Here is a 23,023-nt window from a genome sequence, read left to right on the forward strand (position 1 = left end):
GATGTATCTTCCAGGCAGAATATTGTGATCTGTCCACGCACGAATACCAAATATCACAGTGTAATAAATGTGTAATGTAGTCAATAAGGGAATACATGAGGCGGATAATGATAGGCATTATGGAAACAGCCTCAATTATATATATAAATAAACAAAATTGAGGCCGTGACAAAATACATTTGAAATAAATATTTACAGTACATCAAAATGCATCACGGTAGAAGAACGCGAGAGAACGGCAGAGTTTCAAATCTAATGCGTCACATCTTCAAAAACCTTCCAAGTCACAACACCTCACCTCCACTACAGTCAATCACAGTTTTTCCTTTTCCAGCCTTCTACTTCCACTTCTCCTTCTCAACCTTGCGCCTTCCCATACTCCAACCCTGTTGACATTCTTCTTCACATCTTTTCTCTGGACTACACATATTCCTTTAGGGGCACGCTGTTGGAGGTGATGGGTTTCGGAGGATCAGGTGCGAGGGGGGAGGGGCGCGTGTTAGGAAAGCTCCGGCCCATGTACCCCCGGCGGTACTCCCCTCCTCCGCTCTCGATATGGGGGCAGGTGCTGCTCAGCACGGCCCCGCTGATCATCAGAATAACCGCAGATGCCCAGCCCAGGTAGATCGCCTGGCCCAGCTCTCGCTTGTACATGACAGGCACTTTGGGGTTGTAGAAGTCCTGGACCACCGTGTTGGCGGTCCAGGAGACGGGCACCAGCACGCACAGGCCCGTCAGGATGAATAGCACGCCGCCGGAGAGGGCGATGCCTGCCTTGGCGCGGCGGTCGTCACCAGCGCACGTGGTGCATTTCATTCCACAGCAGGACACGGTGCAGGACAGCCAGCCCAGGAAAATTGCCACACACATGAGGGCACGAGCTGCCTGGAGGTCCGGGGGCAGAGCCAGAATGGAGTCGTAGGTCTTGCACTGCATGTGGCCCGTGGCCTGGTAGATGCAGTTCATCCAGATGCCCTCCCACTTGATCTCGGAGGTGAGGATGTTGCTGCCGATGAAGGCGGACACCTTCCACTGAGGCAAGGCCGTCACAGCGATGGCCATGACCCAACCTGTTACCGCACAGGTGAAGCTGATCAATTGCATGCCTGTGTTGACCATGATGGCTGCTCTTGATGTCTTCTGACCACCTGAAACTGACCTTTACCCTTGACTATGTCTTCTTTCTCACTTCAAGGCCCACTCCTTTGCTATACCTGCCTGCTCTGTCTGGGCCTGAATTTGAGTCACTCACAGTCCTTTTCCTGAAATTACTTTCCTTTCTCAAGCTTCTTATGTCTCCGTTTCTTTTCAACATCTGGTCAGATGTCTTCAATGTAGCTTTTGTTTTTTAACTCAAGGTTTTTCCCCCCAGTGATCGGAGTGACAGGTGGTGGCAGAGGGAGAGAAGACTCCATTGCTTTCCTCCCTCTATCTATTGAAATGATTCATTATTTAAGAACCAATGACTGTGCAGCCACTTGTGGCAGCTCCCCTATTTTGGATTGATTGAGCTTCAGAGACGTCACCATCAGACCCAGTGGGTTTGTGCGTAGGGTACAATTGGATGTCAACAGTTCTGGCCCTGTAACCTCACACTAACCCAAGCGCGGAGCTGATTACATGAAAAGTGTCTATTACCCCACAGGTTTGGTGTGGCCTTACCTAGATGGGTCATGCCAATAGAACCTGATACTCGATCAAGGGACATCGCTGAAGATGTACGCCATCGCTGGAAGGCAAAAACAACTGATACAGTCCCACGAGCAAAGAGGTTCCACAGAAGGTAAACAAAACAAAAAGACCGATGTCTTGATAAAGCGCAAATAAAGGCTTGGTCCAATTCTGGCCTTTGTCCAAGTGCATCCAAACTATGCCTCCAAATGCACCAAAGCTTGATGGTTGATGCAAAACAAGTTTCACCGCTACAGCTTAAAAATGGAGTTACGGTGTCTTGGAGAACAAAGCCCGGGAAAATGAAGTGGCAGACCTCAGCTGGCGCCTGCTGAAGTGTCTTCGTCACAAAGGGCTCAGCCTGCCGAGGCCACTTCAGCCTCAACGCAGGTTCCCCCCCAACACCTCACACCCAATTGGGTCAGTCCAACCCGGGTGTTAGGGTTGATAGTAGGTAAGACTACTTAGTCAGACTGCCAGGTAAGTGGAATAGTCAGTCCGTCCCATCTTCAGAACAGCTTCAGTTTACTGTCAACCTGTGAGAGCAACACTGTGTGCGTGGAGAGAGAGAGAGGGAACGAGACAGTACAGGGGGAGGGAGAGAGAGTGGTATCTGTAGGTCGATCAATAAACAAAGCCAATCCAGGGGGCCCATACAATGGGTCTTAAATGCTCTGCATTTCTCTACTCATCTCTAAAGGAGCATTTTACATCTGTTTTATGTCTGGGGGTTGCAGCAAAAGGAAGAGATGGCTAAAAAGGGGGCTAGGTGGAGTGGATGATGTGTGTGAGCAGAATGAACCGGACTACAAAGCTGAACACCCTCATGAGAAATACAGGTCAGGTGTAAGCATTCACTTTCCATCAAAGGTGGTGTTACCTAAACAAGTGCTATTAAAGTGCTATTAAAATGTACTCAAACATTTCATTTATAGAATGTATAAATTGAGGTAGTTTGATTCTTTCACTCTTGGATGAAAATATGGTCACAAATAAAATGGCGGATATCCCACTTTATGGATTATAATCAATGGATTTACACTTTACTGCTGCCTTCAAGTGCAACTGTGTACACTGGCAAATAGCCCAACTATGATGGAGAACAAATTAAATTTTTATTTCTGCTCACGACATCATTGATCCTTGGTGTGCCTATGTTGATGAATTAAATATGGCAACAAGATCCGCGGTTTGAGTTTCCTTTCTTGTGTGAGTAGGACCTCTCCTTGACAACGGTGGTCATGACAACAGCACAGGAGCGGGGGAAAGAGAAGCAGAGGCAAAGGATAGCCGTCTATTATGAATGAGACATGTTTACCTGTGGTACTACATTTGATGAATACCACAGCATAAGAAATCCACTGGAATCATTAGCGCACACACACGAAAGTCAAAAGAAATGATTGACAAATATATTGCCAGGTTTCCATTGATTTGTCTAGTCGGTGCTTCAAAAGGCTGTACACACAAAGTTTTACAGAACAGGATGTGTGCGCATACACCCGAACACACATAAGTAGTACATTTAAGATGGACATCCCCGAGTGTATTCATCTCTGAGATAGAACTATCAGCTGACCACATTATTTATTGTCCCAAGTCAACAAATGCTGTCAACAAGTACCCTAGAGACTTCGATTTTTATCTTTGGAACATGATACAGTGGCATTGTCATAAAGTGACAGCTTCTTATCTTTGGTTACCTTAAACTGTGAGTAAGGAGGGTTTTTTCCCCCAGGAGTCCCATCTCCTCAGACTGATATTTGTCAGCCAATTAGCCAATAACAGACCTGCCCTGCCCACAGAGAAAACAATGCCATCTACTGGCCTATGCATGTAATCACTCAACAAATTTATTAATAAATGTATTAGTAAGAATATATTATAAAATGGAATAGAAGACTAGCGTTTTCCCTTTGTGTCATGTGTGGTGTTGGGATAAAAATAAGGAATAAAGAGGAAAAACCAGCGTATGATATAGGCATAAAATACCAATTTATTACTTTACACAATAACACAAATATTCCCTGCAGGCTAAAAAAAAAAAAGTTTAAAACATGTCACATAGCAATACAGCAAGTGATTGGGCACCCTTGTGGGAGGGGCCTGAGGAAGCCCCACCCCTCCCCAGCAGGTCAGACAGGGTACTGTTCTATTGCTGTTGGACAGTCACATAGCTCAGACCACTAGCAGAAAACAGCAGAGCTACACACGAGAATAAAGAACAAACAAAAAAATGTACTTACACTTACAATGTCAAATAACAAATCTGTAGATATTATATCAAAGAGGAATTAAAAAATAAATCATGCTCTCTTTCAAACGGGGCACAGAAAGAATGGATCGTTAAAAATGTTAAAAAGAGGTATTCCTGTGGCCGTGGACGCCTTGGGCGAGGCCCCCCACAGAGAGGAAGTGCGCTTGTGTGGGTGGCCAGCAGGGTGGCGCCACGAGACTAGGGAGCCCCGAGAGGCGTGGCAGGGGCACAAACCAGGAAGTGGAGGCCTAAATGGACGCTACACTGGGGCCTGTGAGGGGGCGAGGGGTCAAGTCTTTACCGGCCCACGTTTGAAGAAAGTACCTCGTTTGTCTTCGGGTCACGATGCAAAGGCTCGAACGCTCAACCTCCAGTGGCCTGTGCCTCCGTTTTTTTTTTAAACTGACATTTGTGTAGGAATCTTTCAAAAACATCTTGAAGAGACTGGACAATATTGCTAGCCTAAAACAGTCTCACTAAATTCATATACATTTACCCAATATTTATTCTCCTTCTGTCTCGCTTGATTCTAAAGAGTTTATTTTTATTTTTTATTTTTTTAGGGACAATACTCTGGCATGCAGGTGAGAAAAGTCTAAATGTTTTGACCTTTTTTCTCAGTGCCTAAAGAGCTAGTCCACCGAATGCACATTCCCACTGATTGATACAGGCAACAAAAAAAACGAGTTACAGAAACGGCGACAGAGAGCAGACCAACAGCCACGTCGACAAGAGGAATTATACATTTTTCCACATTCGAAAACTGGATTTAGAGTTAATATTGCTTTGCAATGATAATATGTTCAAAACTGAGGAGTCATCACCGCCTTTTGGATCCCCTGCTAGGAGACCACACCCACATCCTGCACACTCCTCCAGTCTGGTCACACCCACAGAGGGCCACAGACTACAACACCAGGCTCTCTGCAGCCCCCTTTCCCCGTAGGAATACTAGTGCACGTCTTCAACAGCTCAGCCCCGCCCCTCAAAACTTATTGCATGCAATGCCTGGAACCCCACCATGCTTCGCTCCCACGGGCCGGCGCCCAAGCCCTCGACAGGCCGGCGCCCAAGCCCTCGACAGGCCGGCGCCCAAGCCCTCGACAGGCCGGCGCCCAAGCCCTCGACAGGCCGGCGCCCAAGCCCTCGACAGGCCGGCGCCCAAGCCCTCGACAGGCCGGCGCCCAAGCCCTCGACAGGTAGGGGCTCAAACTCATTCATAGCAAACCTGCTGCTTTACGGATGGTTTATTACAAAAGGGTTTTTCACTGAGCCGACCCCCCTGGCGAGGTGGGTGCACCGCAGTCGACTTGACCCCCCCCCCATCCTCACCGCAGTCTTGCACGGCAATAACCTTAACCACGACTGGTTAAATAGGATCTTTAACCATGGTCGTGACTGGTCAGGTGTTCTTAGGTCCATGGGCAGTGTTTATGCTTTATGTCAATTCATATCCGCTGTTCAAAACCTTATTTAATTTAAAAAATAAAAACACCAAAAGTTTAGACTTAGATATACTTGTTCAAATACACACAAACAGTCATAGATACACATTATGAAGTTCTAAAAATTCTACTCATTGCCTATTGCATACTTCTTTTTACCACTCGCTCGGTCCCAGTTTCTTCCTAATGCCAGCTCTGATTGTCACCTTTCTGCCATTTCGAACCGAAATCCCCTGCTGCCAACAGTACTCTTTTGCCTCCTGTTTTACCAGTCAGGGGTAACGGTGATAGCTCAACAGAGATCTTTCCTACTGGAGAACACAGCCAAACCCTTCCCTACTACATCACTGAGGAGCAGAAGGGAGCATAAACCGATACACCTTGGGCCTCCCTCCACCGTAGGCCAGAATGCTACCAAAGTGTGCAAATCTAAACCCAGCCACTCTTACCCTGATCTCATAACTACACATCCGATTGCTGCCAGTCTGATAATTATCATAATCGTAGATAACAACAACATCAAATATAACTACTAAGTCTGAACAACAGTTAAGATTAGCCACAAAACAGTTTTATATTAAACTCTTACAAATTCTGCTTTTTGATTCTGATGTATAAATGCATAAAAAAGGTAAGAGAGAGTGCCCTCTGTTGCTTGCCTAGCGTCCCGGGTCAGTGCAATGAATTGGCCGGTAGCAAAGGAGACACCAAAAGTTAAGCGAATGGGTTTTCCGCCTCCGAAAAATTCAGACGACTAGCGCCTTGCTAAAAAAACGTGCGCCGCCCTAACAATGTCATAACCATTCAGACAAACAGGTTTATGGGATTAATCCCCTTCCTCACATGGGGCACCAAATAAGGCGGCTTAGCCCAATGCCGTAACCCCGCAAAAGCTCTCAACCATTCAATAGGTCCCAATGCCGAGTCAATCACATCGGCTAAACCACGGTTGCTACTGCTACACATACACCCACCGGCCTCTGTGAAGCCTGTATAGTTCAATCTGTTCTATAGATGTAAATATTTATATATATATGTCATGTGTGAATATATAAAAAAAAAAAAACATAAAATCTGAGGCATTTACAGCAGTTCTTGATTTTCCCTTTACAATTCAGTGGCCTGCCATGAAACACACACACACACACGTATATACACAAACACACACGCACACACACAAACACACACGCACACACTCAAGCACTTAATTCTTCGCTAAATGGGAGAAGACTAATGGGTATGGATACCCAGGTGACCTCGCTTGTAAAAGACTGAAGAAGAGAAAGTTAAAACACGATCATAAAAGAAAAAAATATATATATATCATTCTCAAAAGATCCTCTCCACACATGTTTCCATGCAAACCCCCCATGACCCCCCCAACCCAAGAACTTGACAGATTTTCGCCCCGAAAGGGCTTTGAGGTAAAAAGTAGTCCTGCTTAGCTGGGAGAGCTAAGAGCTGCCACTGACAATTGGCGTCAGTCCGCTCCATTGCTCAGTGTATCTTTCAAAAACAAGAGACATTCAAAAAACAAACAACCCCCACCCCCTCCAAAAAAAAAAATGGCTCAACTTGTGTTTTTTGTTTGTTTTCTCTGTGCATCGGAAACCCCAACGGTCTCTCGGTGCCAGACTGCTGGTAGAGGGCGGCTTCGATCGGGAACGCCGGATGTCGTTTTTCCCAAAAAGGAAAATACTTCACTGGCACACTTCACTGGCTTCAAACCGCTTTGGTGCACATCAAGACGCAAGACAAAGGTAGAGAAAGACTGGCAAAAAGAGAGAGAGGATAGATGGAGGACAGAACTGCACACATTGCTCACGTGGCTCAGGCGAAATACATAGTGTGCTGAGTGTCATAGTGGATCTGGACTGCCTTGGCCAGGGCAAGGGGGTCCCGACCGTTACTCTGGCCCGACACGTGGCTGCCCTCCGCACTGCAGGACAGGACGAGAGAGATGGGCCAGATACATGACAAAAGAGAAAAAGAAAACAAATCCACTACTGTTGGGCTCCACCAACTGTAGTCATATTGAACAACATGTACCGTAATGTATTTGTGTCAACATGCCAAACAAAAACGCTATATTCAGTAAAGCTAGATACACAATGTTGCAGATATAAATCGAACATATAGGGCAGCTAACAGAGTCCATTCGTGTCTGTTCTGACTAACATAACATTTCCTGTTTATCCGTGATACCCCTCAGTATTCTCGCCTTGTGCCTTGCCACTTTCATCATTACCTGTCGTGATCTTTGTCCACCAGGTGGTAGCGGGCGCGGAAGGCCACCAGCCGGGCGTAGTAGGCTGGCGCGGGGATGGAGACTGAGCGGGTGCAGCGGACGTAGGTGTGGCACAGCTGGTAGGTGAGCAGCTGGAGCTCGTCGGCTGTGAAGCAGTTGTCGTCCCACAGGACGTGGTAGTGGGAGGGCCGGCTGGTGCCCTGGATCCCAGCATGGCTGCACAGGTAGAAGTCAAACTCTGAGGGGTGGGTGATTGTGCTGTCCACCGTGGTTCCGGCTGGGACGTTGCCACTCTTTCCAACCTGTAGGGGGAGACAGTTGTGATTACAGACAGACATGCTGAGTGCTCGTCGAAAAAGGGGCCATTGTTGCAACCCCTCTAACTTCAGCTGTGTCTAAATCATCAATCCAGTGAAATGCCAGCTCAGAGGTTACTCCAAGGATATGTGGTTGGAGAGGTGCATTTAAAAAGTATTGGAACACTGCCACAGCCCTCGATGCCCTCCCTCATGAAATACTGTTCGTAGAAGTTGCCCCTAACCACAGATACAGGGTCAGAGGTTTCATCCCCCTGATACAGTTGGGCAATCTGATCCTATACCTGCGGATAATTTAAACCTCTACATCAGGGGTGTCAAACTCAATTCCTGGAGGGCTGCGTGTCTTCGCTCCTCCCATGTACTTGAAAGATCTTATTTTTATTTTTTTTAAGTTAAATTGCTTAGGAACTCCCATCAAAAACCAGACACAGCCCTCCAGGAATGGAGTTTGACAGCCCTGCTCTACACGGGTCTCCGCTCACTCTCTCCGTCTTGTCTGAGCAGAAGAGGCGGGTGTGGTGGCGTTTCTGAACCACGATGTAGGTGATGCCCGGTCGGTAGTCCTCCTCTAGGCTGATACAGGCCTTCCTGATGGCAATCAGCTCTGGCCACGCCACCTACACACAGTCACACACAAATGGGGAAGAGATTAAAAAAAGTGAGCTTCACATTGAATGGAAAAATGCATTGCTATGACTCTCTGGTTGAAGCGAAGTCGGCGGCGTTAACATCAGAATTGGGCTGCCTGTGTATTGCCCAATTATTGGCAAAAGATCGGATTGGTCAAAAGAAAAACAAAATCATTGCAAAATAACTACTTTGAGGGAAAATGTACTTACTATGACTGTGATATGTGGTTGTCTCAGCTAGCTATCTGAAGATGAATGCACTAATTGTAAGTCGCTCTGGATAAGAGTCTGCTAAATGACTCAAATTTAAAATCAGAATTGGGCTGCCTGTGTAAACGCAGCCAGATCCTATATCCAGGGCACTATGACAAATTCAAATATCTATCCATCTATATATATATATACACAAATTTCTTTGGTCTCAAAGTTGTAGAAACAGGCTCCAATTGGAGAGGGAGGTCCGTCTGAATATACTTTTGAGTCACTATTGCACCGTCAATGCCCCTGACAGGGTTTCGGCTGGGGTGAAAGTATTTCATCAACAAAATGATTACAATATAGCTCCCAGTATGTCAAGGGGCAGGGCTCCAGACTGCGACCATTTAGTCACATTTCGTGACCCTTTGACTTGGCTGTGCGAGTAAAGAAAAATGGATTGGTCACCTAACTCTAAAACGTAAAACCTAAAACGTTTGCTGGCTAAAACCATGATTTGGTCAAACAGTTTTATTTATTTCACCTTTATTTAACCAGGTAGGATAGTTGAGAACAAGTTCTCATTTACAACTGCGACCTGGCCAAGATAAAGCAAAGCAATGTGACAAACACAGAGTTACACATGGAATAACAAACATACAGTCAATAACACAATAGAAAAAGTCTATATACGGTGTGTGCAAATGAGGTAAGGCAATAAATTGTCCCTAGTGGCAAAATAATTACAATTTGGCAATTAAACAACACTGGAGTGATAAATGTGCAGAAGATGAATGTGCAAGTAGAGATACTGGGTTGCAAAGGGGCAAAAAAACTAAATAACAGTATGGGGATGATGTAGTTGGACAAGGAGAAATGCCTTTACATAATGGAAGACTATATAATACTGACATTTATTTACCAGACGCTATTATCCAGTATAGTAAGCACAAATATACTGTAAGATGGTGCTACTGTCCTGGTAGACAAGGAGAAATGCCTTTACATAATGGAAGACTATATAATGAATGTAAGGGCTGGGGTCAATTTGCTTCTCACATTGTATTATTTTCTCCTTTATTTAACCAAGTAAGGCACCTTGTGCTGGGGACAATAAAAGGCCACTCTAAAATGTTCAGTTTTTTCACAACAATGCCACAGATGTCTATAGTTGAGGGAGTGTGCAATTGGTACGCTGACTTGTAGGAATGTCCACCAGAGCTGTTGCCAAATAATTGATTGTTCATTTCTCTACCAAAAACCACCTCCAAAGTTGTTTTCGAGAATTTGGCATTACGTCCAACCCGGCATCAACAGCAGATCACGTGTAACCACGCCAGCCCAGTATCTCCACATCCAGCTTATTCACCTGCAGGATCATCGGAGACCAGCCACCCAGACAGCTGATGAAAATGTTCTGTCTGGCTCCCCAGTGGGTGTCTCTGGCTCCCAAGTGGGTGGGGCCTATGCCCTCCCAGGCCCAGCCATGGCTGTGCCCCTGCCCAGTCGTGAAATCTATCGATTAGGCCCTAATTTATTTATTTCAATTGACAGATTTACTTATATGAACTGTAACTACGAACTGCAACAAACACTCAAACTGGACAGTTTTCTCAATCTCTTCATTCAAAGACTTAATCATTGACACTCTTACTGACAGTTGTGGCAGCTTTGTGTGATGTATTGTTGTCTCTAACCTTCTTGCCCTTTGTGCTGTTGTCTGTGCCCAATAATGTTTGTACCATGTTCTGTGCTGCTACCATGCTGTGTTGCTACCATGTGTTGCTACCATGCTGTGTTGTTATGTGTTGCTGCCTTGCTATGTTGTCTTAGGTCTCTCTTTATGTAGTGTTGTCTCTCGTCGTGATGTGTGTTTTGTCCTATATTATATTCATTTATTTATTTTAATCCCAGGCCCCTGTCCCCGCAGTAGGCCTTTTGGTAGGCCGTCATTGTAAATAAGAATATGTTCCGAACCCTTTATTTTCGGCACTAAACTATTTCCATTAATTTTTTCCATTAGTTTTGTGTTCGTGCTAGACCAAAACAAACATACGTACGTGCTCATCACGTACGTGCTCGTGAGCGACTCACCTTTCCATAAAATGGTGAAGCCCAAACTGTTGGAACGCTACAGACAGACGCTGTAAAAGCAGTCAAATCGAGTACCGTGACGATGGTGTGGGTCGTAGAGCAAAACGGAACACACTATCGAACACCGTCATATTTGGAAGGACAAACCGTTCGGGCGCTACAGACATTTGTTCTAAGACTGATTTTTCGGGATGTCTCATTGGTCTGACAAACTCCGCTGTTGCTCTGCCGCCTTTCACCACAGATGCGGAAGGGCGACATTGGTGGATTGAGATACAGTCAACGAAAGTATTTTATTGTTTTAAATGTTCTCTCTAGATTAAACAGACAGATTTGATGGGGAAGCGCGTGAAATGCACATCCGCCACTGAGTGCAAAGGGTAACAGGCTACAACATTTTTTTTAGGACACTCAATTGACTGTTTAATAGAGGAATACATAGCCGTGAGTATTATATGTAGTGTCATTGATCTACCTCGTGTGTTCTGAGTTTCTGACCCCTATGACATTAGTGCACAAATATTTAGGCAAATTCATCTCTATTGCACCACAAAATTGAGAAGCCCTATTTCAAAAGAAAAATATAACAATACCCCATTGGTCACAATACATGGCAATCACTGGATTAGGTTGCACATCAACTGATCTTGAATCATGCATTTCTGCTTGGATGTGTTCGATGAAACAACTTACTTCTTGACTAGCCTACCATCGCAGAAATCTACGACACAATCTAATGACTTCAGGTGATAACAAAAAAAAGTATAATCCATTGTGTGACGCTGCTGGGGGAAAAAAATGGTGCCACCAACTGAAAAAAAGTCAAGGGGTGTGATTTTTAAAAATCTGCTGCTGAGTAATGCGTTCTTCTGCCAATGCTATGCAGAAAAATCTGTTGGTAGGACAAGGACATGTATGTTTGTGCACATGGAAGTCAGTGATTTAGGTGACTAAAATGGCCCATTGTTTATGACTAATATATATAAAATATAATTAAGTCACATTTTTGGCATTTGAACAATTATTTCGTCTTGTTATATATATAAATAAAACTAGACGAAATCATTGTTCAAATGTCAAAAATGTGACTTAATTATATTTTAGTCAAAATAACAAAAACTTGACTACATAAAATAAAAAAGCAGTGCCAAAATGAACACTGGCACCTTCTAAACCCTCTGAGTACTGATAGCATATGCTACCCTTTACACCACTTAATTAAGGTATTGCAAAAGGGCTGCGAATTAAAGCCTTATTTCATCTGAAATTTCAACAAAGAATAACTACTCGAAGGGTTAACCAGCCACCGACTCAATATAACACGCCATTTTGATCATGTAATTCAATGGCCAATTCAGTCCAAGGAGAGAGAACTGAACCTAATGAACTGAAATTACACACCACAGACGCGAATCACCCTCCCAGTTACCTGTTTCATTTGGCCCTCGGACACGCCGCCGCGGTAGTAGATGATGCGGGTGGGCTTGAAGCGCGTGGACTTGTAGAATTGGATCAGCAGCTCGCGCACCATGTTGGTCAGGTCTTGGATGACCTCCTGGCTGTACAACTGCTCCTGGGACAGGTCCTGGCGCGACGTCTGCACGCGCACCGTGGCACAGTAGCGGCTGGGGTGGCCGTCCATGCTGCCCACCACCGCCGCAATGGAGGGCTTCTTGCCGTCGCCGGCTGGAGGGTGAGTGACGTCTGCCCCCAGGAAGATGACGGGTTGCTGGAACACAGAGGGTCTGGGGAGAAGAGGTTTCAATTTTTTTTTTTTTTTTAAAAGGCAGATATGGCAAATAAAACAGAGTTTATGTTGCGTGTTGCTTTGCTCTCAGAGAATTGGTATAGGTCTGACAATACAGAACACATTTGATTGACATGTCATGAGGTAATTGTATGTTGTGTGGGTGTATAGTGCCTTCGCTGATGACTAAGCAGTGGGTGCATTATTCCCAGTTTTACTGCATTTTGTTGCCTGCAGGCAATTTCGTCAAAGCAACGAAGGCTTGGAAGACCATCGTGAGAACATCCGTGAGGGTCAACAGTGAGGGTCAACCTGAGTTAATGAGCGAGTGAGTGTGTGTGTCGTCACCTCTGATGGGGCACCAGGACGTTGTTGATGCCCCCCAGCTTGGCGTTGATCTTGAGGCAGAGGTTGGAGAGAGTCTGGGGGGATGTCTTCACCACGTTCTTCACCTGGACACACTGAGTGGCCATGCCCAGGAGAGTGTCTCCTACCCGCTTCACCTCCGCTGTGGCACCAGGACCACAGAATAATAATGTAGCGCTAATAATCTCAAATGCAAAGTGAAAACAGTAGCTAGCAGATTGGTTCTCTTAACATACTGAGCAGGAGGAGTGAACTGGTGTTCCCTCGATTTCCACTAGTGACTTGAGGGTGTTCTTTCCCCTACCGCCATTTTCAATTCTTCCAATTATATTTATCAAATATTTTAGGCAAAGTCATGTAAAACCATAAGACATAGGAAATGCATCAAAAGACAAAACAGACTAATTGAAGTTAGTTTGCCCTTTCTACAAAATCGATTTCCCAAACAAAGAGGTATGAAAGTTATTCTTACCGTAGACAGGGGTTTTGCCGGGCAGGATGACCACGATAAGCTGCAGTCCCACATAAGACAGCTTGAGGTGTTTGAACATGGGTTCCACGCTGTCCGCTCCCTGGGCGTATTTACAGAAACACGGCTGGCCCTGGATGGGCATACCGGCATCCTTCGAGATCTTTCTCAGTTGGTCTGTGAAGCTCCTAGAAAACCCATGAACAAACCTTTAGGGACTGTAGTCTAGAGAAAGAAAAGTGCATTCAAACTGTTGAACAATAAGTTCAAGTTTTGTGGTCCGAATCCTAACTTAATACATTTGCTCAACTTAGTTTGCGTACATCATTGAGAGATGTGAATCATTTTTGAGGTAAGCCCACAGATCTCAAGTTTGGATTTGGCCCTAAAAATGAGTAGTGGTCACCACACAGACTAAGGAGGGCTATGGGGATTTTTGGGTGGAGTGGTGCGTCTACCAAGGTGGACGGGCAGATGACTCACTTGAGCAGGTCCTCTCTGCACTGTTTCTGTGGGGCGAAGCAGGCCACGGCCCACACCTTGATCTCCATCCCGGCGTAGAACTGCTTCCCCCGCATGTCCCACACGCCCTGGTTGGGCGTGGCCACGGTCTTGTTCTGCGGAGAGAGTCCCTACGCTCTTAGTGAACCCCCCGGTTTAACCAGCCGACACAGCAGATACAACTCCCCAGCCCGCACCACACACACATACACGTTTGGGGTAGAAGATGACTCTTACCACTGATACAGCGACAGATCATTTTACATGCGTGTCTTAATGGGGGTGATTAGGATTGGGAGGGTAGGAGAATCTGACCCTAGATCTGTGTTCAGAAGGAAACTACTGTATGCTCCTATTACACACTATCCCATAGCAAGTAGCTTACAGGTAAAACCTCCACGGGCTAGACAGCACCAGAAGCTTATTCAACGGGGCAGAACATTCATGTATAGAATAGACATGACCGTCATAGTTACGATTGTACAATACAAGATATGCTCAGAATTGTCCAATCTACAGGTGAGCAAATACTTGACAATGCAGGCTTCCACCCTTCCAGTTATAGCCAGGGGGTGTATAGCCAATATAGCCAATATACCACGGCTAAGGGCTGTTCTTATGCACGGCACATCGCGGAGTGCCTGGATACAGCCCTTAGCCGTGGTAGATTGGCCATATACACCACAAACCCCAGGGGTGCCTTATTGCTATCATAAACTGGTTACCAAAGTAATTACAACCGTAAAAATATGTTGTCATACCCATGGTATACCACAGCTGTCAGCCAATCAGCACTCAGGGCCTGAACCACCCAGTTTATAATAAAAGAACATAGGGTACAGGTCAAAAGTTGACACCTACTCATTCAAGGGTTTCATAACTTTTACTATTTTCTACATTGTAGAATTATAGTGAAGACATCAAAACTATGAAATAACACATGGAATCATGAAGTAACCAAAAGTGTTAAATTAAAATATATTTTACATTTGTAGCCACCCATTTCCTTGACAGCTTTGCACACTCTTGGCATTCTCTCAACCAGCTTCATAAGGAATGCTTTTCCAACAGTCTTGAAGGAGTTCCCACATGCTGAGCACTTTGTTGGCTGCTTTTCCTTCACTCTGCAGTCCAACTCATCCCAAACCATCTCAATTGGGTTGATGTCGGGTGATTGTGGAGGCCAGGTCATCTGATGCAGCACTCGATCGCTCTCCTTCTTGGTCAAATAGCCCTCACACAGCCTGAAGGTGTGTTGCTTCATTGTCCTGTTGACAGTCCCAGTGGGAACCAAATGCAGAGTTCATCTGCTCATCTACTCTGTGTCTCACAAAAACATGGCGTTTGGAACCAAAAATCTAAAATTAGGACTCAGATGAAAAGGACAGATTTCCACCGGTCTAATGTCCCTTGCTCGTGTTTCTTGGCCCAAGCAAGTAGTGGTTTCTTTGCAGCAATTTGACCATGAAGGCCTGATTCACGCAGTCTCCTCTGAACAGTTGATGTTGAGATGTGTCTGTTACTTGAACTCGGTGAAGCATTTATTTGGGCTGGTAACTAATGAACTTATCCTCTTCAGCAGAGGTAACTCTGGGTCTTCCTTTCCTGTGGCGGTCCTCATGAGAGCCAGTTTCATCATAGCGCAAGATGGTTTTTGCGACTGCACTTGAAGAAAAGTTCTTGAAATGTTCCGTATTGACGGACCTTCATGTCTTAAAGTAATGATGGACTGTTGTTCCCCTTTGCTTATTTTAAATGTTCTTGCCATAATATGGACTTGGTCTTTTACCAAATAGAGCTATCTTCTGTATACCCCCCTACCTTGTCACAACAAACCTGATTGGCTCAAACGCATTAAGGAAAGAAATTCCACAAATTAACAAGGCACACCTGTTAATTGAAATGCATTCCAGATGACTACCTCAAAGCTGGTTGAGAGAATGCCAAGAGTGTGAAAAGCTGTCAAAGGCGGTTACTTTGAAGAAACAAATATAAAATAGATTTTGATTTGTTTAAAACATGATTCCATGTGTGTTGTTTTAGAGTTTTGATGTATTCACTATTATTTTACAATGTAGAAAATAACACAAATAAAAGAAAAACCTTGGAATGAGTAGGTGTCCAAACTTTTGACTGGTACTGTATATCAGGATCTGTATCCACAAAGCGTCCACAAAGAGTATGAGTGCCACTGCTAATCTAGGACCAGTTTTTCATTTCAGTTCATAATGAATAATAAGATTGTATGGACAGATCCTAGATCAGCACTCCTAATCCGAGATGCTTTGTGGATACAGGCCCAGATATTATCAGATCATTCTAGCTATGAATAGAAGTACCTTCAGTGTTCAGAGCCCATAGCGTCTACATACATTTTGCATTGTGTCGAGTTAGCTACCCTCTCTTGTAACAATTGGGCAACCATATTGTATTCTCCAGCAAGCTACACATGTACTAAAATATGCAATTCAAGAAAGAAAAAGCCCTGAATACTGGGGTGCTGATCCAGCATGGAATCACATATACATTAGATTGTGATTACACTGAATACTAATACAGTCGTGCACATCACTTCAAATTAACAGCAAGTGATGCTAGAGAAAGGTTATCAGTGAATAATTAAGCGATGATTAGCAAAGCTCTCCACTGTAATTACAGCAACATTTTATAAACACCAGGATGATAACACAGTGATGGAGTGACAAACACAAGGAGAGTCGCTTTTCCCATCACAAACCTATTACGGCTACAACAATATAACCATGACAGTTGAAAAGGTCTGAAAGACGTGCCAGTCAAACAAATTAATAACTAACTGCGACGACAAAAGCAATCAGTCCACATTTCAGAGGATGATAAAACCCCATTACCCAGCAGGCAGCAGTCCAAACCACTCAAGAAGAGTCTGTAAAAATTGGCCCAATAAAAGGCGTATAACCCAGCAAAACTGTGCCAAAACTGTTAGTACATCTCTATTATAGCTATTTCTGTGACCAAATGTTTTTCTAACGTGCAATTTCAAGCCAAGTTCAGATCAATTATCCATATGCAACACATGGTTTTTACAGTCCACATTGGACCTATAACGATGTCTGTGGAAGACATCTACCCAAACCGAACACAATTACATTATATAAAGACTGTACGGAACTTACAGTGGGGCAAAAAAGTATTTAGTCAGCCACCAATTGTGCAAGTTCTCCCACTTAAAAAGATGAGGCCTGTAATTTTCATCATAGGTACACTTCAACTATGACAGACAAAATGAGAAGAAAAAAAATCCAGAAAATCACATTGTAGGATTTTTAATGAATTTATTTGCAAATAACAAAAAAAGTTTCTCAATACTTTGTTATATACCCTTTGTTGGCATTGACAGAGGTCAAACGTTTTCTGTAAGTCTTCACAAGGTTTTCACACTGTTGCTGGTATTTTGACCCATTCCTCCATGTTGAGCTTCTCTAGAGCAGTGATGTTTTGGGGTTGTTGCTGGGCAACACGGACTTTCAACTCCCTCCAAAGATGTTCTATGGGGTTGAGATCTGGAGACTGGCTAGGCCACTCCAGGACCTTGAAATGCTTCTTACGATGCCACTCCTTCGTTGCCCGGGCGGTGTGTTTGGGATCATTGTCATGCTGAAAGACCCAGCCACGTTTCATCTTCAATGCCCTTGCTGATGGAAGGAGGTTTTCACTCAAAATCTCACGATACATGGCCCCATTCTTTCCTTTACACGGTTCAGTCATCCTGGTCCCTTTGCAGAAAAACAGCCCCAACGCATGAGGTTTCCACCCCCATGCTTCACAGTAGGTATGGTGTTCTTTGGATGCAACTCAGCATTCTTTGTCCTCCAAACACAACGAGTTGAGTTTTTACCAAAAAGTTATATTTTGGTTTCATCTGACCATATGACATTCTCCCAATCTTCTTCTGGATCATCCAAATGCTCTCTAGCAAACGTCAGACGGGCCTGGACATGTACTGGCTTAAGCAGGGGGACACTTCTGGCACTGCAGGGTTTGAGTCCCTGGCGGCGTAGTGTGTTACTGATGGTAGGCTTTGTTACTTTGGTCCCAGCTCTCTGCAGGTCATTCACTAGGTCCCCCCGTGTGGTTCTGGGATTTTTGCTCACCGTTCTTGTGATCATTTTGACCCCACAGGGTGAGATCTGCGTGGAGCCCCAGATCGAGGGAGATTATCAGTGGTCTTGTATGTCTTCCATTTCCTAATAATTTCTCCCACAACCAAGCTGCTTACCTATTGCAGATTCAGTCTTCCCAGCCTGGTGCAGGTCTACAATTTTGTTTCTGGTGTCCTTTGACAACTCTTTGGTCTTGGCCATAGTGGAGTGTGACTGTTTGAGGTTGTGGACAGGTGTCTTTTATACTGATAACAAGTTCAAACAGGTGCCATTAATACAGGTATCGTCGAGTGGAGGACAGAGGAACCTCTTAAAGAAGAAGAAGTTACAGGTCTGTGAGAGCCAGAAATCTTGCTTGTTTGTTATTGACCAAATACTTATTTTCCACCATAATTTACAAATAAATTCATAAAAAATCCTACAATGTGATTTTCTGGATTTTTTTTTTCTCATTTTGTCTGTCATAGTTGAAGTGTACCTATGATGAAAATTACAGGCCTCTCATCTTTTTAAGTGGGAGAACTTGCACAATTGGTGGTTGACTAAATACTTTTTTGCCCCACTATGTAGAGACCGTGTATATAGTCTACATAAACTCAGCAAAAAAGAAAACGTCCTCACTGTCAACTGCATTTATTTTCAGCAAACTTCACGTGTAAATATTTGTATGAACATAACAAGATTCAACAACTGAGACATAAACTGAACAAATGCCACAGACGTGACTAACAGATATGGAATAACAGAAATTGAATAATGTGTCCTTGAACAAAGGGGTGGGGGGGTCAAAATCAAAAGTAACAGTCAGAATCTGGTATCTCCCCATCATGGACTGCACCAGATTTGCCAGTTCTTGCTGTGAGATGTTACCCTACTCTTCCACCAAAGCACCTGCAAGTTCCCAGACATTTCAGGGGGGAAAATGGCCCTAGCCCTCACCCTCCGATCCAACAGGTCCCAGACGTGCTCAATTGGATTGAGCACGCTGGCCATGGCAGAACACTGACATTGCTGTTTTGCAGGAAATCACGCACCGAACGAGCAGTATGGCTGGTGGCATTGTCATGTCAGGATGAGCCTGCTGGATCTGGTACCACATGAGGGAAGAGGATGTCTTCCCTGCAACTCACAGCGTTGAGATTGCCTGCAATTACAACAAGCTCAGTCCGATGATGCTGTGACACACCACCCCAGACCATGACGGACCCTCCACCTCCAAATCTATCCCGCTCCAGAGTACAGGCCTTGGTGTAACTCATTCCTTTGACGATAAATGTCGATGGAGGGATTGAGGGTTCCTGGTGTGACTCGGGCAGTTGTTGTTGCCATCCTGTACCTGTCCCGCAGGTGTGATGTTCAGATGTACTGTTCCTGTGCAGGTGTTGTTACACGTGGTCTGCCACTGCGAGGACGATCAGCTGTCCGTCCTGTAGCTCTGTCTTAGGCGTCTCACAGTAAGGACATTGCAATTTATTGCCCTGACCACATCTGCAGTACTCATGCCTCCTTGCAGCAAGCCTAAGGCACGTTCACGCAGATGAGCAGTGACCCTGGGCATCTTTCTTTTGGTGTTTTTCAGAGTCAGTAGAAAGTCCTCTTTAGTGTCCTAAGTTTTCATAACTGTGACTTTAATTGCCTACCGTCTGTAAGCTGTTAGTGTCTTAACAACTATTCCACAGGTGCATGTTCATTAATTGATTATGGTTCATTGAACACGTATGGGAAACAGTGTTTAAACCCTTTACAATGAAAATTATCTTTGAAAGAGGGTCATGAAAAAAGGGACTTGTTTTTTTGCTGAGTTTATAATATGCAATAATAAAACTGTCCTTCAGGGATGAAGGTTCCCTTCTAAAAAAATAATTTGTTGCGGCAAACTTCCCGCAAGTTTGTGGCAAATTTGCTGCCAACTAAATAGTGTGCCACAAAGCTGTCAAGGTAAAGGGTGGCTACTTTAAAAAGAATATCAAATATATTTTGATTTGTTTAACACTTTTGGTTACTACATGATCAAGGCAGCTTTGTATTAGCTGACCCCGTTTTTCCAAAGCCAAACCCATCAGCCACTGAGCCAACCTTTTAAGATGCCAAAATATAAAAATGTTTTCAGTACCCTAATTATGTTTTCTGATCGTTTCAGTGAATGCATTCAACAAGCTTTGGATGAAGGACTTCCACAGGGCCGTCATCTCCAAAGTACACGCAAGGCAATAATTCTGAACATGGTTTGATTTAGTTTGTGGTTTTAATTATTAAAATTACATTAATTATCTTTGAAAATTCAATTGGTTGAAATCTATCTAATCTATCTATTATAATCTGTTAAGACACTGAATACATGTATATTTAGTATGTTTAGTTTAGTTCTCTGTGTGAAGCAAGTTCATTTAAAGTTAGGCCTTTGTGATTGATCTACATAAACAATGTTAACATACAGTAACCAAAAACCTGATCTAATTTACATATTCAGACAGCATTTTCAGCAAAAATATGCAGCAAACAGTAGAATGTTCGCCACAAATTTACCAGAATTATTTGCCAGAATTTCACACGTTGCCGCAACAGTTTGCCACGAAACTAATTTGCATGTGAAAATAGGAGCTTGGAGCACATGAGGCAAATTTGCCAAACGTTTGCCACAACTGTTTGCTAGAAGCCTGTTTTTTTGGTAAGAGTTATTTAATTTAATTCAAATGTGTTGTGTGGCATGAAGTCTCATCCTCCTCCCCTTGGTTAATCCACTCACCCTTTTCATTCACACACACGGACACCAACAGCCCCTCTCTCCCGTGATTGGCCCAGCCCAGTGCCCTAGTACTCACCCTGCCACAGTCCCGCCCAGTGTCGGTACTAACCCGTCCCCCATACTGCAGCATGGGTGCTGGGAGGACTCGGCCCGTCACCTCGGTCATGTCGTTGTGCACCACGATTCCGAACTCCTTCAGGTAAGGGTCGGGACCGCCCACCATGCTGTTGCTTTTGACCTGGGGGGGACGAAGAGAGAGAGAGGTTGGTGTGAAAAGGAGGAAAAGGGGTTAGAGGCAAGCAGAGAACACATGGATTTCCTGCTAGTGTCTAGAACATTTGCGACCCGTTCCAGGAAGCTAGGCGTATGTCGCACGTCACAGGAAACGCATTTGAAAAACAAAAAAAAGTTAACATTTTTGGGGGCAAGAATTCCTTCTGGACAATGTGAACTTTCATGTGCCTTAATAACAAACTTGTACCATCTGTAAATACGAACAAAACATGTTTAAAATAAATGACAAGTCTAATTTGTGTAGCCCTGGAAAAAGACAAGAACCTTCCCACTAGCCATGATTGGCTGATAGACGAATCTCTCGGCCCATCCGTTCTATAACAGGAGCTGCTCATTATGTGTAGATAATCCTTTCTACCGCGGCATTTAAGAAATCATGAACTGCAAAATTTTTTTTTTTTTTTAAATTTAAAAAATAAAAGTGTTGCTACTGCTCTTAACATTGCTGCCCTGAATTTAACAGGTGCTAATCAATATAGAGCGCACACAATGTGTTTTGTGCGTGGAAGCGCTTCGTAACGAGTCTCAAAACAACACGTCCTGACCAAACATCCACAGCATGACAGTAAACCCAGGGAGTTCTTTCAGAACAGTGCACAATGCTCCGACAGTGGGGGGAAAAAATGATAAGCAGAATTAAGGGAGTACTATCGCTCAGTATTAGATGTGAGTTTCTTTCAAAACAATCCCCTTGTACACAGCTAATAGCTAGCTAACGTTAGTACAGTAGCTAACTAACTTGTTTTGGCTAAGTAAAACCCTAAGTAACTGTACAGCTGAAGATGGAAAAACTCTGGCCTACTTCCTGTTGAAAACAAGTCTAGGTTGGAACTAATCATTTTTATTCTGGAATCAACTGATTAAAGCAAGACGCTTTTTGGAGGCAAAAAGCGTCTACAGCAGTTGGGTTGCTCATCTACAGCAGGAAGCAGTTCCCTGCCTGACTGAGAAAGCAGTAGATGTTCTGGTCCTCAACTCTGGTGTACTTAAAATAAAAAATTGGGGCAAATTTGTAAAACAAGTACAGAAACGCTCAATGCCGAGGATGACCTCAGGGTTGCACTGTCCAGAATTTAGCCCAGAATAAACATACTTTGTTGAAAACTTCAACCAGCCACACACACACACACACACACACACACACACACACACACACACACACACACACCTCTCATTAGAACGGTGTGTTTTTTCTGTGTGATGTGATCAATCAGTTTATTCCAGTTCAAAATAAAACATTTATTGTATTTTACCAGCAACAGTTCCAACCTAGACTTTTTTTTAACAATACTTTCTACAGTCATTTGTTATCTGTACTGTTACTTAGGGTTGCACTATCAAAAACTGAGCAGCAACAGTTTCAACCTAGACAGATAAACATGAATTGCTATTTATTTCATTGTTATTTGTTTGTCTATGTTGCATTTGTTTTAGGGATAAGGGCAATTACATGTAGGGATATTTATGTATCGTTGCATGTTTTTTTCATAAGCTTGGGTCCCAGGAAAAACACAGAATTTCAAATTTGGGTCCCAGGCTGAACAAGTTTAAGAAACCCTGGTCTAAACAAAAGACGCCACTACGCAGGTAACGATTTCACTACCTTTTACACCTTCTGTATCCTGTGCATGTGACAAATCAATTTGGACTTTATTTGATATAGTGTGTTTACCAGAGACGGTACGGTTAACATGACCTGCACCAAAGACCGATTAGGATGTAGGCCAAGGACTAGATAGTGTATTTCTACTACTAATTTCACCCCTTTAAGTCTTTATCTTTGGTTGTTTACTACACTAACTTACTCTGTTTAGCACACGGCCTAACACGTGAATCCTGAAAGAGATGGGCGGGGCTAAGGCTTAAGAGGGTGTGAAGGATGCTGAATGGGTGTAGACA

General features: G+C 44.0%; 2 protein-coding genes across 8 annotated transcripts in view; both read right to left on the reverse strand.

Annotated features, from left to right (window-relative positions):
- Nucleotides 1-420: 420 nt before the first annotated feature.
- LOC139372593 (claudin-7-like) lies at nucleotides 421-1,119 on the reverse strand. The gene has a single exon (XM_071112340.1). The coding sequence runs from the start codon at nucleotides 1,117-1,119 to the stop codon at nucleotides 421-423; it is 699 nt and encodes a 232-aa protein (XP_070968441.1).
- A 2,523-nt stretch (nucleotides 1,120-3,642) lies between these two features.
- LOC139373397 (protein argonaute-4) overlaps nucleotides 3,643-23,023 on the reverse strand; it is a 36,663-nt gene continuing 17,282 nt past the window's right edge. For 5 of the 7 annotated variants that reach the window (XM_071113856.1, XM_071113853.1, XM_071113855.1 and 2 more), the window contains 8 exons: nucleotides 20,907-21,068; nucleotides 13,925-14,073; nucleotides 13,445-13,629; nucleotides 12,955-13,114; nucleotides 12,289-12,604; nucleotides 8,424-8,558; nucleotides 7,622-7,923; nucleotides 3,643-7,312 (listed from right to left, as the gene is read on the reverse strand). In XM_071113856.1, coding sequence (XP_070969957.1) covers nucleotides 7,204-7,312; nucleotides 7,622-7,923; nucleotides 8,424-8,558; nucleotides 12,289-12,604; nucleotides 12,955-13,114; nucleotides 13,445-13,629; nucleotides 13,925-14,073; nucleotides 20,907-21,068 — 1,518 coding nt within the window. In that variant the 3' untranslated portion in view covers nucleotides 3,643-7,203. The remainder of the gene's footprint in view (nucleotides 7,313-7,621; nucleotides 7,924-8,423; nucleotides 8,559-12,288; nucleotides 12,605-12,954; nucleotides 13,115-13,444; nucleotides 13,630-13,924; nucleotides 14,074-20,906; nucleotides 21,069-23,023) is intronic. The other 2 variants (XM_071113857.1, XM_071113854.1) reach the window with 1 other exon arrangement.

Source organism: Oncorhynchus clarkii, chromosome 18 (assembly GCF_045791955.1).
Source record: "Oncorhynchus clarkii lewisi isolate Uvic-CL-2024 chromosome 18, UVic_Ocla_1.0, whole genome shotgun sequence".
Lineage (NCBI taxonomy): Eukaryota > Metazoa > Chordata > Actinopteri > Salmoniformes > Salmonidae > Oncorhynchus > Oncorhynchus clarkii.

Bases quoted from the DNA above. Each gene is read 5' to 3' on its own strand.
- LOC139372593 (XM_071112340.1), bottom strand. From the start codon at position 1,119: ATGGTCAACACAGGCATGCAATTGATCAGCTTCACCTGTGCGGTAACA.